Source organism: Mytilus trossulus, chromosome 3 (genome assembly GCF_036588685.1).
Source record: "Mytilus trossulus isolate FHL-02 chromosome 3, PNRI_Mtr1.1.1.hap1, whole genome shotgun sequence".
Lineage (NCBI taxonomy): Eukaryota > Metazoa > Mollusca > Bivalvia > Mytilida > Mytilidae > Mytilus > Mytilus trossulus.
Window position 1 is genome coordinate 14815755 of NC_086375.1, and position 16907 is coordinate 14832661.

Here is a 16907-nt window from a genome sequence, read left to right on the forward strand (position 1 = left end):
GAACATTTGATTGGCTATAGATTTTACAATAACCAATCACGGCCCTTGTAACGTATTTCCCGTTGTGAGTCAAATGCCGGGGTGTTAACTTCCGGTTTGTCTGCTAGAAGGAAAAGACCAAAGTTTGCATATTACTGCTGAATCCATCACCATCTGCCATGGATAAAGATGGAAGGAAAGTTGTTGTCTGTGATAATGGCACAGGAGTAAGCACTTTGAAAAAAATATTTCATACTTTACCGTTCTAATGTTTTTAAATATGTAAACAAACCCGGAAGTGTCAATATAGAGTTCCTTACTATTTATCTTTATATTTTTAATGCTTAAAACTATACGAATAAAAATACACAAACTACAATAAATGAACACAAACATATGTAATTTATTTTAACTTTGCACATATTACTTTATGAATCTGCATTCTATCAAAATGATCCACAAATGTCTATTACCCAATACTATTATTTGCCAACTACCCCTGTTGTAGTGTTGACAATTTTGTAGTTTTAGAGCAATGAACTTTTCTAATCTTGGAAAGGCATTGCAAACTTTACTTGCATCTTGAGTACCAGTTAATTTGCTCGGGGTATTGTTTTTTAAAAAACAGGATCCAGTCTGCGCAAATGGCGGATCCAGGGGGAGGGGGGGTTGGACCCTACCTTTTTTTTGGACAATCAATGCATTTGAATGGGGACATATGGTTGGACCTCCTCCCCCTCCCCCTGTCTATCCTGGGTTCGGAACACCACCACCCCCCTTTTTTTTAAATGGCTGTATCCGCCCCTGTGCCAGGAATTGAAGTTAAGATTTTGGCACGGTTGCCCACATTTTAAATTTGTAGACAATATATATAGTTTTATACTAGGGAAGAAGAAATTTCAGTAGCCCACACCAAATTTTAGGGGCCATTGGCGAGTGGGCCTCTGTTAATTTCATACCCTGTGTGCACCGTTTCTAATCCGCCCCTGTGCACTGTTACTTTTCCGCCCCTCTGCGCTGTTACTAACAGTGCTACTGGCTTTAGCCACTAGTCTGGTGCCCAAGACTAATTAGTAACTTTATTAAAAACTTTGTTTAGACACATAACAAAAACCTCTTAATATTGGGTCTTTAGACTAGTAGTTAAAAAGTTTTTGGTGCAGACTGTCGAAACATGATTACAAGGAGTCCAAAACTAGCAAAGCCTGAAATAAAATTTGACAATGAATTGCTCTTCTTTGAATTCAGTTTCATTGATATGTGGTAGAAAAGATTGCATGTATTTTCTAGGTTATAAAATGTAAATAAGATTCTACTAATTTCTAGACGACATGCTAAAAGTTATTTTGAAAATTGTTTTCTCTCTGACATTGTCATGATTGTCAGTTATCAGGAAGATTTGATTTCATATCCTGCTTGTTATTATTCCCAATCTAAATACCAATTTTAAGTCTTGGTTTTTTCATTTGAACTTATTCTGACTTTAATTCAAATTATCAGAAGCAGTTAATGATAATACTTTATGCCTTAAATTTATTAGTTCTAGCAGGTTACATGTATGTTGTACAAATGTACTTGAGAAGTGTTTTCCAAGTTGTACATGTGCCTGAAGCTGGTTGCCACATCTATGTAAAGGGTTCTCCATGTTCTTCAAAATTTCTTTTAGGCCAACTATTTTCAGTCAAATGCCTAAGTTATCAACATCTATCTGTAAATTTAAATACATGTACATTGTACATTGTCTTTTAGTAAAAATGTACATACATGTCTGTTTACTGCTCGCCAAACTACATTTTAGATTGCGTAAAATGTATAAGAAACCAAACTTTGTGTTAGTTAATCATGTTTACATGTAAATGTACACTATGAATCTTATTTCAGCTGAGGCCAAAATAAAAGATTTGTTTGTTTTCCCTCCTCATACCTGGGTAAAAAATAAGCTCCCTGATAAAAAAAATATTTTCCACAAAAAAAAATTAAATTATTTATATTCCCTAAAATAATTTGTTTCCATTTTTGAAAAGTGCTTGAAAGCAGAAGGATTGATAATTTAGATAATTACACTCAAATTGAGCACAAATAACTGATAAGTGGCCTCAACTGGATTTGTCAAACCATTCATGTGAACATGCATGCCACGACATCCAGAAAAGAAAAAAATAACCTGCCTTCCTGGTCTGTTTACAAAAGGTAGACACAGGGAGGGGAAACAGACATTCTTTTAAATGTTGCCTGACTTAAGTTTAATTATTAAGTTTGTCAAAATTGAGTGAAAGGGTACTCATAACATTTGAAGTTGCAAAGTTCGGTTGAGCATATACAAGTTGCTGAGTGTGATGTGAAAATAAAGATTAAAATGTGAGGAAACATGTTTATATCATGTATATTTCTGAATTTGATTAGCTTAAAAAGCTAGAAAAACAGGAAATTATGAATTATGTTGTCCTTTTTTTTGTATGCCCCCTCTTGGACATACTTTAGAACTTAATTCTTTATTCTGAAGACAACTACTGGAAGCTTCATACTTGCTTTTTACTTTCAGTTTGTCAAGTGTGGTTTTGCTGGTTCCAACTTTCCAGCGCACATTTTTCCATCATTGGTTGGTCGTCCCATTATCAGATCTACAGCTAAAGTAGGAGATATAGAAGTCAAGGTAATTTCCTTTAACATGTTTAATGCAGTAAATTAGTAATCATTCAAAGAGATTTATTATACTGTTGTAAATAATTTAACATGTTTAAAAGACATAAAGTTCCTAAAATCTATGCTATAGTTTTGGCTTGTGGATATTAATTACAAAAAGAATTAAAAAATATTCACCATTCTATTATAAGATTTAATACAAATGTACATGTATCATGAATGTTATTTGTAATCAAACGACATTGCTTTGAATTGCTTCACAACACGATGAAATACTGATGTTGTGTATGTATTCAAAATAAAATTCAGCAACATATATTTTAAGAAATTGCAGACTTCTCTAAGTAATTTTGTTTTTCTGTTGACTGATTTCAGGACTTGATGGTAGGAGATGATGCAAGTAAACTTCGATCCATGTTAGAGGTAAATTACCCCATGGAAAATGGAATAGTTAGGAACTGGGAAGATATGTTACATTTGTACGACTACACGTTTGGACCAGAAAAGTTAAATATAGATCCCAAAGACTGCAAGATTTTATTGACAGAACCTCCAATGAATCCAACGAAAAACAGAGAAAAAATGGTGGAGGTTTGTATTTGTTTTTTAATTGTTGATGATTTTTTCCTTCTTTTATTAACAGAAATTACAACTTACATTTGAAATTACCAGAGTTATCTCCCATTATTTGTCATGAAATAAGCTTCGAACAAAAAAGTGGATTCAGTAAAAAATAACTCTTTGATAGTGGTAGATTTAAGGTGTAGCATAGATTTTGAGTGTTTTAGCTCTAAGCATCTATTTTCAATAGATTACATACTTTTATGACTTAGTACAATGTATGTTTTCCATGGGAAAATATAAGGTTTAGTACCACTAGGAATGATAAACATCATTGCAAACATAGAATGTATTAAAATGACCAAACAACTTTTCTAAGACCATGAAGACAGGTCAGACAATTACTTTTGAAGTTATTGCTTATTCTGTTATACAAAATGTAATAGACTAATTTACCTTAAATAGGCTGGAAGATTTGTCTTCTCGTTGGAACATGGCTTAAGGGTGTGCAGCAATTTCAATTTTTTAAGTTATTCTTAAATGCAAAGTGTTGGATTTTGTCTTTTCACTCCAGTGATTTAACTGTTTAGTATTATAATTCCAAATTTCATGATTTAATTCTTTATTTACAGACTATGTTTGAGAAATACCAGTTCCACAGTGTATATGTAGCTATCCAGGCTGTATTAACATTGTATGCTCAAGGTAACATTTACAATAAACCTCTGTATTGACAAAGCAGTGAAAGCTAGTTTGATTATGTAGAAGTATTGGTCAGTAAACTCTTTAATGGTTCACTTCAAAGCTTACAAATCAATTAGAGTAGAAACCATCTTAGAAGAAAAGAAGTTATCTCCCTTAGACTTACATTCTGAACAGGACAAACAAGACTGTTCAGTTTAAATTCACACATCTTGCTAATGTTGAGGAATACAATATGAAACAATGTAATTGGAGGTGATTATTCTCTGATTTACAAAATGTATGTTAAACATGAACCTATGTTCATGTCACTATATAGATTATACAGAGCTATTCCAAATGAATTGCCTACCAAAAATTCACAACAAAGAGTGGTTTTTAACTGGATTGCCTTTTGTTTAAAGTATATTCCTCTTTATTCAGCGTCTGAGTAGAAAATGATAAAAAGCAATTATATTGTTACAAAAGTAAGGTGTTTTTTTTTCGTCAGGACATTTATCTTTTTTTATTCAAGCGTCACTTATACATTGTTATAAGTCTTTTGTTGACTGCAAGTCTGGCTTACAAATTTTAATCCTGATATCTAGATCTTTTCTGACAACAAAAGTCTTATCCAAAATCTCAAAAGACTTTTTGGCCCCCGAAGATTTGTTAATTCGTGAACACACATGTGGCTGATTTTATTGTAGCTGTATGGAGATTATCAATTAAATGGTATACCATTTATATATTTCCATTGGAAACCAATAAAAAGTATTTATAATCCTTTAGTCTGCATGTTATATGAATGTTTCTTGTGACCATTATTGTATTCAAATTACTCGAGACATTGCAAACATGAAAGTTAACTGCTTTATTAAAAAAGTATATATGTATATATATATAAAATGTTTTATGGTTTTTGTATCATAATCGCTGTTGTGGAATGAAAAAAAAATCATAAATTTCGAGCAATAAAAGAAGAGAATGCAATGTGTCAACTGACCGGTAGTTGAATATATCTTTTGTTGTTCAACTTAGCATTTCTGGTTTGAAATAAACCCATTTAAGAATTGATGTAAGAGGTTCCGGTTAATTAGGCTTGACAATCATGACACCTGCAAATCTTCTTTAGTACATGTAAAAAAAATCTTCAAATATTTTACTTTTTTTTTTTTTAAAGAAGTCTATTTCATGAAAATAATTTGTAGAATTGTGAATGTTCCTGCAAGTTTTACAGTAAATTTATGAAATGTTCCTTCAAAATTTGAAATCCCTTGGGCTAAAGCTTCTGACCTACATATTTTTGAACCCTGACACATAGAACTAATCAAGTGACAGATTATTCTACAAATAGTTATTTTCAACAAAGATAGATTGTTGGGTTTGAAAATGTAATGATGAAAGTTAATGGGAGATTTCAATTTGTTAACAGATTATTTAGTTATATGGTCCCACAGAGATTTGAGGAAAAGTTTAATCTTTTGATTCTTTAAAATTGATACAATTAAAAATTGTATTGATTTTAAAAAGCAACAATTCAAGTTGAGTTGGATAAGATTAAACAAAGATCGTGTGATTACAGTAAAGAGATATATTCCCCTGATATGAGTCACATGATTACAAGAAAGAGATATTTTCCCCTGATATGGGTCACATGATTACAATAAAGAGATATATTCCCCTGATATGGGTCATATGACAGCACCATTTTGTAGGAGTTATGATTTTATTTGCAAATCTTACAGCTGAATTAACCTATTCTTTAAAAAAAAACAAGATGACATTTAGAAAAAAGGTGTTGTCATTATATTAGAGGACAGTGCACATGAGTATCAGTCATACATGAGATTCAACATCTTCCTAGGTTTAAATCTTTAATTATAAGGATGACTGATACCTGAAATGTATATATACACAGTACATTAGTAAATTATTAGTTAGTAACTACTAAAATAGTTGATTGCTTCATCAAGTACTAGTAGTGGTTTATTGAATATATTTATCTTTTTAGAAGCTGAACTGTTATATGTTTGTTTGATCTCTTTTAATGATGGTTTAGGTTACCAGCTTTTGCTTCAAATAACTTGATAGCTTAATCTCTTTTAGTATTGTCATAAATACATGTACATGTATGTCACATATTTTAGCTGTAACTACAGTTTGTTTTTGCTAAGGACCTTTGCTAGATTTAAGATATCTTTTTGTCCATGTTCTTCAAATGTTCATTTAAAGGGTCACCAGACATGCCAGAGGGGAAGATATGTGTTTTTCTCCATATTTGCCAGAGAAAAAAATTTAAACAATTTAGTTTTTGCAATGGTTTCATTTTTTGCCAAAAACTTTTTTTTTCATTAATCAGTCCTCATATTTTGAGTTCTGATATCATTTTTGGTATTCATCTCCATGCAATTAATTCTTAGTATTTAGTACTATGTAATTTGGAATAGAAAGGATATATTGCAGTCTTAATAAAGACAGCCTCCATAATACAGATGTGTTTATGGATTACCATACACACATTTTTGTCTTCTTATCAAGTTTTAGTTGTTTTCCTCTGTTCTTTTTCTTCAACATAACTTGTCTTGTATTTTTAAGGATTACATCTTTCAAGTAACAGAGTAACATAAGTTTTGTGTATTTTCAGGTTTACTAACTGGAGTTGTAGTAGATTCAGGTGATGGTGTTACACATATATGTCCTGTTTATGATGGCTTTGCCTTGCCACATTTAACATAAGGCAGATTTTACAGTATTGTGTTCTGTCTCCTACTTTCATGTTGCTAACGTGACGGAGACAAAAATGAGTAACGTTAGCGACATTTGGACATGTCACATGAGCAACAACATCTTTAAAAGTTCAAATGTATGCACACAGTGATGTTTAATATATGCCTGGAGTAATAAAATTGTACAGTCTGGTTTAGAATTTCTAAATATACAGAATGTCATTTGCAGGTGTACTTTATATCAAATGAATACACAAGAAACCAATTCGTAATAGTAACATTAGCAACATCTACTATCATGACATTACGTTTTGTTGCGAACGTCTTTTTGATGGACGGAATACATTTAAGGTCCTCTTGTAACGATATTACATACAACTTACCTTCTTTGCTACCCCATCATGTGAAGAAACTGACTCCGAATCTATTTCTGCAAAGGGCGATATCGTAACTCCTATACAGGAGAGTTACAGATCTAAATATATGTTGCTCACGTGACACTGATTTGGACGGAAACCTCAAGTAGTAACGTTCGCAAAAAATAAAACAGCCAATGATATTGATTCCTCAAGTCCTTTGACCCCCTTACGTCATTCAAATTTAATATGATTGCTATTTTCAATTATTTATAAAACCCGGGATAAAAATAACTACAATGGCCTGTCTGAGAACCAAAAAGAAAATTGCGATCGTGACATACCACAATGGACGGAAAAGACGTGACGTTAGCAACAATATTATTAAATTACCTTTTTTAGCCTTTACCAATAAAAATCTGCCTTAAAGTTATGATTAAAACACAAAAGAAGACTTTTTATTAAAATATAAGTCCATGTTATTAGGCTCAACTTATAAATAATACTTCAAAATTCCACTCCAAATAAGCTGGATGTCAGTAAAGTAGGTCATGATGTCTATTCCATGTCCAATATTTTGAAATTGAAAACCCTCTAATTCTAACAAAAAACACAAACACAGAGTAATTTTTATTTTTATTTACTCAGAAAGACACATTTTATTCAATAACATAATTCATTACTCCATTACACAGTCTGTTTCACAGTTTCAGCAATTGCTTTTTTGATGGATACAAAAAAACAATAATTCCTTCTTATTGTAAAATCTGCCATAAGTTTTGTGTATTTTCAGGTTTACTAACTGGAGTTGTAGTAGATTCAGGTGATGGTGTTACACATATATGTCCTGTTTCTGATGGCTTTGCCTTGCCACATTTAACATAAGTTTTGTGTATTTTCAGGTTTACTAACTGGAGTTGTAGTAGATTCAGGTGATGGTGTTACACATATATGTCCTGTTTATGATGGCTTTGCCTTGCCACATTTAACATAAGTTTTGTGTATTTTCAGGTTTACTTACTGGAGTTGTAGTAGATTCAGGTGATGGTGTTACACATATATGTCCTGTTTATGATGGCTTTGCCTTGCCACATTTAACAAGACGTTTAGACATAGCTGGTAGAGATATAACTAGATATTTAATAAAGGTAAATATTAAAGGTTTTGCTTTTGGTGGAATAAAAGGGGATAACTTTTTTATTTAAAAATATTTAATTTTCAATGGGAATAAAATTGTCAGAAAGGGGATGGAGAGGGCCCTTAAGCAACAAATATGTCATATGAAGGTATTGTGTAGCTGGCTATTTCAACACCATACCCCAATTATATTGAAATTAATATTAAATGAGGTCTAATTTTCTGTCATGGTCTACCAAATTAACATTTTCTAATGTTAAGTTTTATGATTTGTATTACAATCCTTTATGATATGCTGTGGCCTTTTATTTCAGTTATTGTTACTGAGAGGCTATGCCTTTAACCACTCAGCAGACTTTGAAACAGTGAGAATGATGAAGGAAAAGTTGTGTTATGTAGGATATGATATAGAACAGGAACAAAAATTAGCTTTAGAAACAACAGTACTTGTAGAAACTTATGCAGTGAGTATAACTCCAGGGTTGTAGTATTATAGGTGGCTAAATTTATACATTATTTTTATGCCCCACCCTGCGGAGGGGACATTAAGTGTTACCCTTTTCCTTCTGTGCGTCCCAAAATTATACACAATGCTTATGACCACAAAACACAGATCAAATTCGAAATAGGGCTGCATCACTTTTACTGTTCTTGAGTTATCATGGTTATGTCCCTTTGTAATGTTATATGCAAGAAGGGGCATCATCTCCCTCCATTTATTTGATATTATGACCCACACCAAATTCACCGTGAAAATAAGAAAAGAAAATATGAGTTAAAGGAGTTGTTCGGTATACTTCAGTGTACAGTCAGGCGCGTAGCTGCCTTTACGCAAAAAATCATTTGCTTGCACATGTTTTTCACAAAAAAAAATATAAAAAAAAAATCCTGAAATTGAATTTCGGATAGTCTTTAGTCTTTCTGGATTATCGTGTCTGGCGGTGTCTGTACTTGCAACTACAATCACGACACAAAGCTTAACCCCGGTAGAAATAAAAATAAAAATGAAGAAGCTAGATTTTTATTTTAGCAAGAAGGCAGCGGATAACGAAAGCCAAAACGTTTTATCTAATTCGCCCAGCAAAGATGTAAATGAGCCATGTACATCGTTTTCACAAGACGTTACTGCAAAGAAAATAACATTGTTTGACCCCCCTTATCCTGATATGTCTAACCTAACAAATAATGAGTAGGACCTGCTTACCTTCGGAGCACCGGAGGTCGCCACATTTTTTTCAGGATCCGTGTTTTTCATCTGTAGTTAGTTTTCAATGTTGAAAGTTTTTGCTTGTCATTTTGTGTCTTATCTGTTCCCGGGTTTCCAAATTACGAAACCCACTAGGATGTTACTATCGTTTCTTGAAATATGGTATAGTAAGAAACAGATAGGGTACTTATCATTTTCATCATAAAATGGTCCAAAAAAAATTTCACCTCGCTCCGCTCGGCAATATATGCTTGCATATTATTTTAACTCAGCTATGCCCCTGACAGTAAACAGTAACTAAAAGAAACAAATAAAAACAAGCAACTTATTGGTTTATACAAAGAGTATTCAACAGTAAACAAAAGTTTGAACATCTTTTCAATTATAGACAGAAAGTAAATATCTTAAATTAATTCACTCCACAAGCAGAATTTTCTATTTTTCTCAGTTTAAAGAGTACATTTTTGTTACCCTATATAATATGACTGAAACCATTAGTTGACTCTGTTTAGAAATTTCTGTTAAATTTATTACAATTTCTTTACATTTTAGCATTTTTCACCTTGTCGTTAAAACTATTGGAGATAGGACTCTTACTGAATGCAGCAAAATGTATCATTAAGAATGTTTAACATGTTTAAGGCAGTTCATTGTTCTTTGTTGAATACCAATTTTATCAATGATATCGTAAACCATGAATTTATTTATTCAACCTAATCCAAAAAAAATAACGTTAAAAAAATTAATTATTTTCAGCTGCCTGATGGAAGAGTAATTAAAGTTGGAGGAGAAAGATTTGAAGCGCCTGAAGCATTATTCCAACCTCATTTAATTAACGTAGATGGAGTGGGCGTGGCCGAACTTTTATTTAATACTATTCAAGCAGCAGATATAGACACTCGAGCTGATTTTTATAAACATATTGTGTTATCAGGGGGTAGTACTATGTACCCTGGATTACCCAGCAGGCTGGAGAGAGAACTTAAACAATTATATTTAGAACGAGTGCTGAATGGAGATACAACTAGAATATCGGTAGGTACTTCTAAAGGGTGTCCACATAATACTGTAACCATTTTTGGAAAGATTGGAACTTGTTCTAAATTTTTCCTTAGGCACTGGCCTCCCTAACAACACGACAGGTTAGCTACTATTACTACATGTATTCACACTGAAATATAGTTCCCTATAGTTCTCATGTATGTGCACATAATACACATATAAACTGTGAAAAATGGGTATATTTTTGGAGCAGTTCATTCAAGAATGTATGTAATTAAGGTGTGTTGATGTGCAGGCTTTTTGTTTAAGCATTTTGATTAGGTAATTGAGTATTGATACAATACTAGTATGATTGACAACTGATTCACCAAACAATCAGGAACAAGGTGGACCTTAAATTACAATGCCCCACCTCCTAAACTGTCAATCAAATTGACCACATTACTTATCAACATCAGTGTTACATAATTGTACAGACCCAATAAACATCTCAATACACAAATATTTGACCTCATAATTGAATACACAAATGTATATATTAGATGTTTGATATATAAGGATGATAGATTTATTTATTGCCTATTACTTTTGATCTACATTACATAAAGTGATTCTGTAAATTATGTCTGAAAGATAAATGATTAATTAAGGATTAACACGATCTTTAAAAAAAAAAATGAAATATAAATATGAATATGAATATATAAAAGGTATTCAAGTTAGGCCTATAATTAACTTGATAAATTTCCAATAATCGTCTGTAATAAATCAACAATTTAGGTTAGTTCACTTTTTTTATCAGAAAATTGAAATTGGCTTGAAACAGTTTTAAGATATTAAATCTTTTATTTATAACAAACCATTTTTATGCCCAACCTAAGATAGTAGAGGGGCATTATGTTTTCTGGTCTGTGGCTCCGTTCGTTCGTCTGTTCAGGTTAAAGTTTTTGGTCAAGGTAGTTTTTGATGAAGCTGAAGTCCAATAAACTTGAAACTTAGTACACTTGTTGCTTATGATATGATCTCTTTCTAATTTAAAAGCCAAATTAGACTTTTGACCCCAATTTCACGGTCCACTGAACATAGAAAATGAAAGTGGGAATTTCAGGTTAAAGTTTTTGGTCAAGGTAGTTTTTGATGAAGCTGAAGTTCAATCAACTTGAAACTTAATACACTTGTTGCTTATGATATGATCTTTCTAATTTTTAAGCCAAATTAGACTTTTGACCCCAATTTCACGGTCCACTGAACATAGAAAATGAAAGTGGGAAAATCAGGTTAAAGTTTTTGGTCAAGGTAGTTTTTGATAAAATTGAAGTCCAATCAACTTGAAACTTAGTACAAATGTTCCCTATAATATAATCTTTCTTATTTTAATGCCAAATTAGATAATTACCCAATTTCACGGTCCACTGAACATAGAAAATGAAAGTGGGAATTTCAGGTTAAAGTTTTGGGTCAAGGTAGTTTTTGATAAAATTGAAGTTCAATCAACTTGAAACTTAGTACACATGTTCCCTACAATATAATCTTTCTTATTTTAATGCCAAATTAGATTATTACCCAATTTCACGGTCCATGGAACATGGAAAAGGATAGTGCAAGTGGGGCATCCATGTACTTGGACACATTCTTGTTTATTCATGTATTCCCCATCAATCATTATGTCTATTTTAGTCATTTGAATTTTTATAAGAAGTGAATATATATTTTTGCTATCAAGAAAAATCTGCATTTCAATAAAACAAGTTTTTTTAATTTGTTCAGGTTGAAAAAGTAAATTTTCAATGCCCTGTGCTGAATAAATACTGTATAAATTGATCAAAAGGCACTCTACAACTTTTAATCTTCAATGTCATATAACCTACAGTATGTTTCAACTAACAAAATGCCCCAAAACAACATTTTTAGATTATATTTGTTGACACTTTAAAGTTCTTAGCTGTTGGTCTAGAACTTATGTCTTACAAGGAATTGGTAACATTTACTTTTTTTTTAAACATGTTCAAAACCATGAAAACAGGCAACATTATTTGGATAAGATATAATTAAACTGCAGTTTAAATAAAATTGTGCAAATTAAGCGACCCATATTATTTAATTTGAGCTCATTTTATCTTCATACTGGAAAAGCACTTTTATTCCTGCTAGAACCTTGTGGTTTATGCAATTTTCAGCAAACTGTTTTATTAATGTTCTTTTGTCCCCACCATACCTTAATATGAAATTATTCAAACTTCTCTTCCAATCTTTCCACAGGTGCTATCCAGCACTTTGATTTAGTCTTTGTGATATCTCTTTTTTTGCCCCATTTTTGGGCATTATGTTTTTTGTTCTGTGCATTTGTCCATCTGTGTCGCTTCAGATTGAAGCTTTTGGTCAAGGTAGTTTTTGAAGAAGTTGAAGTCCAATCAACTTGAAACTTAGTTCACTATGTTCCCTGTGACATGATCTTATTAATTTTAATGCCAATTTTTTTTACCTCAATTTCATGGCCCAATGAACATAGAAAATGATAGTGCGAGTGGGGCATCCATGTTATCTACCATGGACACATTTTTGTTTTTTCTCTGGATTTTCATGATGTTCAGAAACAATGATTACTTTTCCAATGTAAAGATGTGTTAAGGATATATGTGGCAAGTTAACAACATAATATCTTAATAACAAAACCATGACTGTAGGGGAATAAAATGTACCTGTTCTTTGCCATTATTTATGATTATTTTTTTTTGGTGAAAATGTAGATAGTAATGCCTAAATATTGAAAAAAGACTTTAAAAAAAATTGTGAAGGTTTACGAAAAAAGTTAATACAATGTTCACACTATCGACTCGCATGTACTTTGGTTATGGACCAACTTAAAAAATAAGACTACTTTTAAAAAAAGTTCTTATCATTTCAGAAATTCAAAATAAGAATTGAAGATCCTCCCAGAAGAAAGCACATGGTGTTCTTAGGTGGAGCAGTATTAGCAGACATAATGAAAGATAAAGATAATTTCTGGATCACTAGAGCTGACTATCAGGAGGAGGGGCTACGTGTGCTGAATAAACTGACAGGACCAACGAAATAAACATTCCAATCATCGCTTAGCAACCAATAAACGATCAAAAGTTCATATCATAGAGATACCAGACATTTAGTGAAGCTAAGCAAGGTTGATTGTTGTCTGCAAGCATCATGTACATGTTATGCTACGTCTGCTTGCTTCAGACATAAGTGTTACATACTTAAGCATGTTGAACAATATTTTTCCATATTTGATTATGTGATGGTTAGATTTTATACATAGTTAGTTGCCGGATGGAATTTAAAATGTTTAACTGTCAGATTTTAGATAAATTTGATGATAAATTATTTTCCACCTCGTGAATTTTATTGAATTTCACTTGCAACTTAAGTTACTTGTTAAAGCGCAAAGAGGCTTATATTTTATACAGCATTATTTCATCTATGTACATCTAACATACAATCAGCTTTGCTTGGCTTTATTAATACCTAGATATGAAAATCGTTACATGTATTTTATTATGAATGTCAATATTGGTGCAGATTTTTTGAAAAAATGTTGATTAGGACTTGTATACTGTGGATTCAATATTTTCCTTTTGTGAATAATATTTTAATGAATTTCATAGGTAAAGTTAACCTTAAATCCATGTGCAAAACAAGCAAAAAAATCATTGTCTTGCATACAGAATTTTTGCAAACCATGAAATCATGTATCCACAAATTTCCTGAATAAAAGAAAATTGTATCCTTTAAAAAATATGAATCCACAGTATATGTATGCATTGAGTAAGAGTAAGCAGATTTATAATCATAAGAAAACTTGATTGGCTGTCAGACAGTGTTCTCCTAAGATTAAATTAGATAGCTCCATGTGATTGGAAGTCATTTTGCTTCTCTAAATTTAACACGTACAATATATACTGTTTAAAAATCTATGCAGATAGCATCATGGTAAAAAAATCTAACACTATGGTGCATGTATCATGTATAATCATGACGCTGTAAGGCATTGGGGAGAACACTGTCTAGGGAGAAATACATATACTCTTATTACTACTATAGCAATTTCATTTTGGGTATCTTTTGAAAATATGATATTAATTCACACATACTTCATGAGACTGATTGACTCAATAACTATCAGGGTTCATCAGAGGGTTTTCAGCCTAAATTGACCCTAGCCACCTTTGTATAATGTGTGTGACCCTTGAAAATTCTGTAAGATGTGTCTGGTCCTTTTTACCTTTAGATATTGGCCTATGATGAACCCTGATAATGTATGAATGATTTGGATATGTTTTACATGATTTTTTTCATGGTATTTTTGTTCCATTATGAATTGATGGCACTGCTTTAACAAATACTGCCTTTATATTCAAGTCTTGAGAAATAAATTCTAGTGAAATTCACATATCTTCTTTTAAATTCATCGAGGAGATGTCTGTAAAATATTATAAAAGATAAAAGATAATCAAACAAATTTCAAGTATTAAACTAGAAACTTAAAATATGTAGTTATCTAAAGATGGATAAATCAAAATAGTCGCACATTTTGAATGTTAAGCAAGAAGAAAAACAATTTTTATTAGCTTTTGAAAAGTATAAAACTTATTTTCAAGAATTGAAATGAATGAAATTACCTTTGTAAGCTGCTACCATTCCAAGGAGTTTACAGATATCCATTGGCAATCTATTTTATGACTTTTCTATATTTTTATAATGTATATTTGTTCTGTTGAAGTCTGATTATTTATAGAATTGAATTAAGTCTTGTAATTGTTAAAATCATGTGTTCTTTTAAAATTACATGGTGCTCCATGTAAGTCTTTAATTTATGTCATTGATTGGTAAAATCACTTTTAACTTTCTTGAAGAGAGCACATATACCTCTTTTTTGTTATATTTTTGTATATGCACCTAAAAAAGCATAGTCAACAAAAACATGGGGAAAACATGTTATCAGTGAATTCCTTTCTGATGGAATTTTACTTTAGCTTATATGCTTGATGAAATATTTAAAAAAAATAAGACCTATGAATTTATTCAATTTGGAAAAAAAAATGATTAAGAAATGAATGAATATGCCTTTTGATTCATTATTCAACGAATCAAGTGAACCTTTCAATTTCTATCTAGATATAGAAAATTTATCTTTTTAATCTTCATGTTGAAAGGAAAAGAAAATTAAATGGCAATATATAACAGTAGAACTTTTTATAGAGGAGGGATGTTTTCACACAATAGTATAATATATAGAAGGTGCTTTTTTGTATGATTTTCCATGTCTCATTATATGTATATTATTATTATATTTGTAAGATATTGTGTATGCAATGATTATGTATCAAATAATAGTACTATTGATAAAATGTCTTTCAAATAAATTTTAACAGTGAATGGTTGTTTTAAGCAAGTTTTTATGGCCCAATGCTACAAGTATTATGGGTTGTGAGTTTGAAACCCACTCTTGTTATGTGTGTTCAAATCAAATCTTGATAGGCAAGGATTGTTTGATTTCCTGCCAAATGTCCTGGTTCTCTCTGGTTCATAGGCATCCTTCACCAATAAAAATTTTGTTATTAGAAATGGTGTTTAATTCAAACAAACAAATTATTAGGAGTTTACTTTTTGACCAGCAAGTCAGATAATTTTGGTTGTTTGGTGAAAACTGAAGAACCTATCGTGGAATTTACACCAAACATGTGGAAGGACTTTCACAAGAATTCCTCATTTTAATTTTTGGCGTAGAGTGAGTTTAAACATAGCTATAAAAGGGTCTTTCTGGGGTTTACATAATATAGATCAAAGGATCTTTACTCCAGTAGAATGTGTGAAAAATGAATAAAATAGAATAATGGGCTGCTAAAATATCAGAAATGGAGAATGATGGGGAAGATTTATAAAGAAAAGAGAAAAAAATCATTTAAAATCATTTCAATTGAAATATTTACATGTATTGTCATGTATACCATATATAATAATCACAACATGACAAAATAAAATTAAACAATATCAACAAGACCATAAAATATAAATAATAATAAAAGTAATAACTTCAAGAGTTCCCCCTGTCCTCAGATCTATTAAATTTTAAAAAGATTCTAGCTTATTCACCTGAATGTTTGATCTTGGGTTGAGTTATATGTGTAATTTTATCTCTATTTAAAAGAATAGAAAATTGAGAATGGAAATGGGGAATGTGTCATAGAGGCATAAACCCGACCAAATGGCAGAAAATCATAAAAGTGAAGTACTCCTTATCCTGACCCTATATTACAAGTCATCAATTTATTCACCCACAGCAACAAAACAATGAAGCAGTAAAAAAGGTTGGAAAAAACATGTTTATATTAAAGGTTCTAATACGGTTTTTATACGACCGCAAATTTTGAAAAAAATTTCGTCGTATATTGCTATACCGTTGGCGTTGGCGTCGTCGTCGTCCGAATACTTTTAGTTTTCTCATTCTAACTTAAGTAAAAGTGAATAGAAATCTATGAAATTTTAACACAAGGTTCATGACCATAAAAGGAAGGTTGGTATTGATTTTGGGAGTTTTGGTCCCAACATTTTAGGAATTAGGGGCCAAAAAGGGCC

The 16907-nt window shown here is 31.4% G+C and overlaps 1 protein-coding gene across 1 annotated transcript; it reads left to right on the top strand.

Moving 5' to 3' along the window:
* Positions 1 to 61: 61 nt before the first annotated feature.
* On the top strand, positions 62 to 15707 carry LOC134710225 (actin-related protein 2-B). The gene is made up of 8 exons (XM_063570478.1): positions 62 to 206; positions 2522 to 2632; positions 2998 to 3213; positions 3816 to 3888; positions 7961 to 8097; positions 8401 to 8550; positions 10050 to 10328; positions 13201 to 15707. The coding sequence occupies exons 1-8, from the start codon at positions 159 to 161 to the stop codon at positions 13369 to 13371; spliced, it is 1185 nt and encodes a 394-aa protein (XP_063426548.1). The 5' UTR covers positions 62 to 158; the 3' UTR covers positions 13372 to 15707.
* Positions 15708 to 16907: the final 1200 nt, after the last annotated feature.

Bases quoted from the DNA above. Each gene is read 5' to 3' on its own strand.
- LOC134710225 (XM_063570478.1), top strand. From the start codon at position 159: ATGGATAAAGATGGAAGGAAAGTTGTTGTCTGTGATAATGGCACAGGA. The intron at 3,214-3,815 runs GTTTGTATTTGT...CTTTATTTACAG, and splicing joins ACAGAGAAAAAATGGTGGAG to ACTATGTTTGAGAAATACCA. The intron at 8,098-8,400 runs GTAAATATTAAA...CTTTTATTTCAG, and splicing joins TAACTAGATATTTAATAAAG to TTATTGTTACTGAGAGGCTA.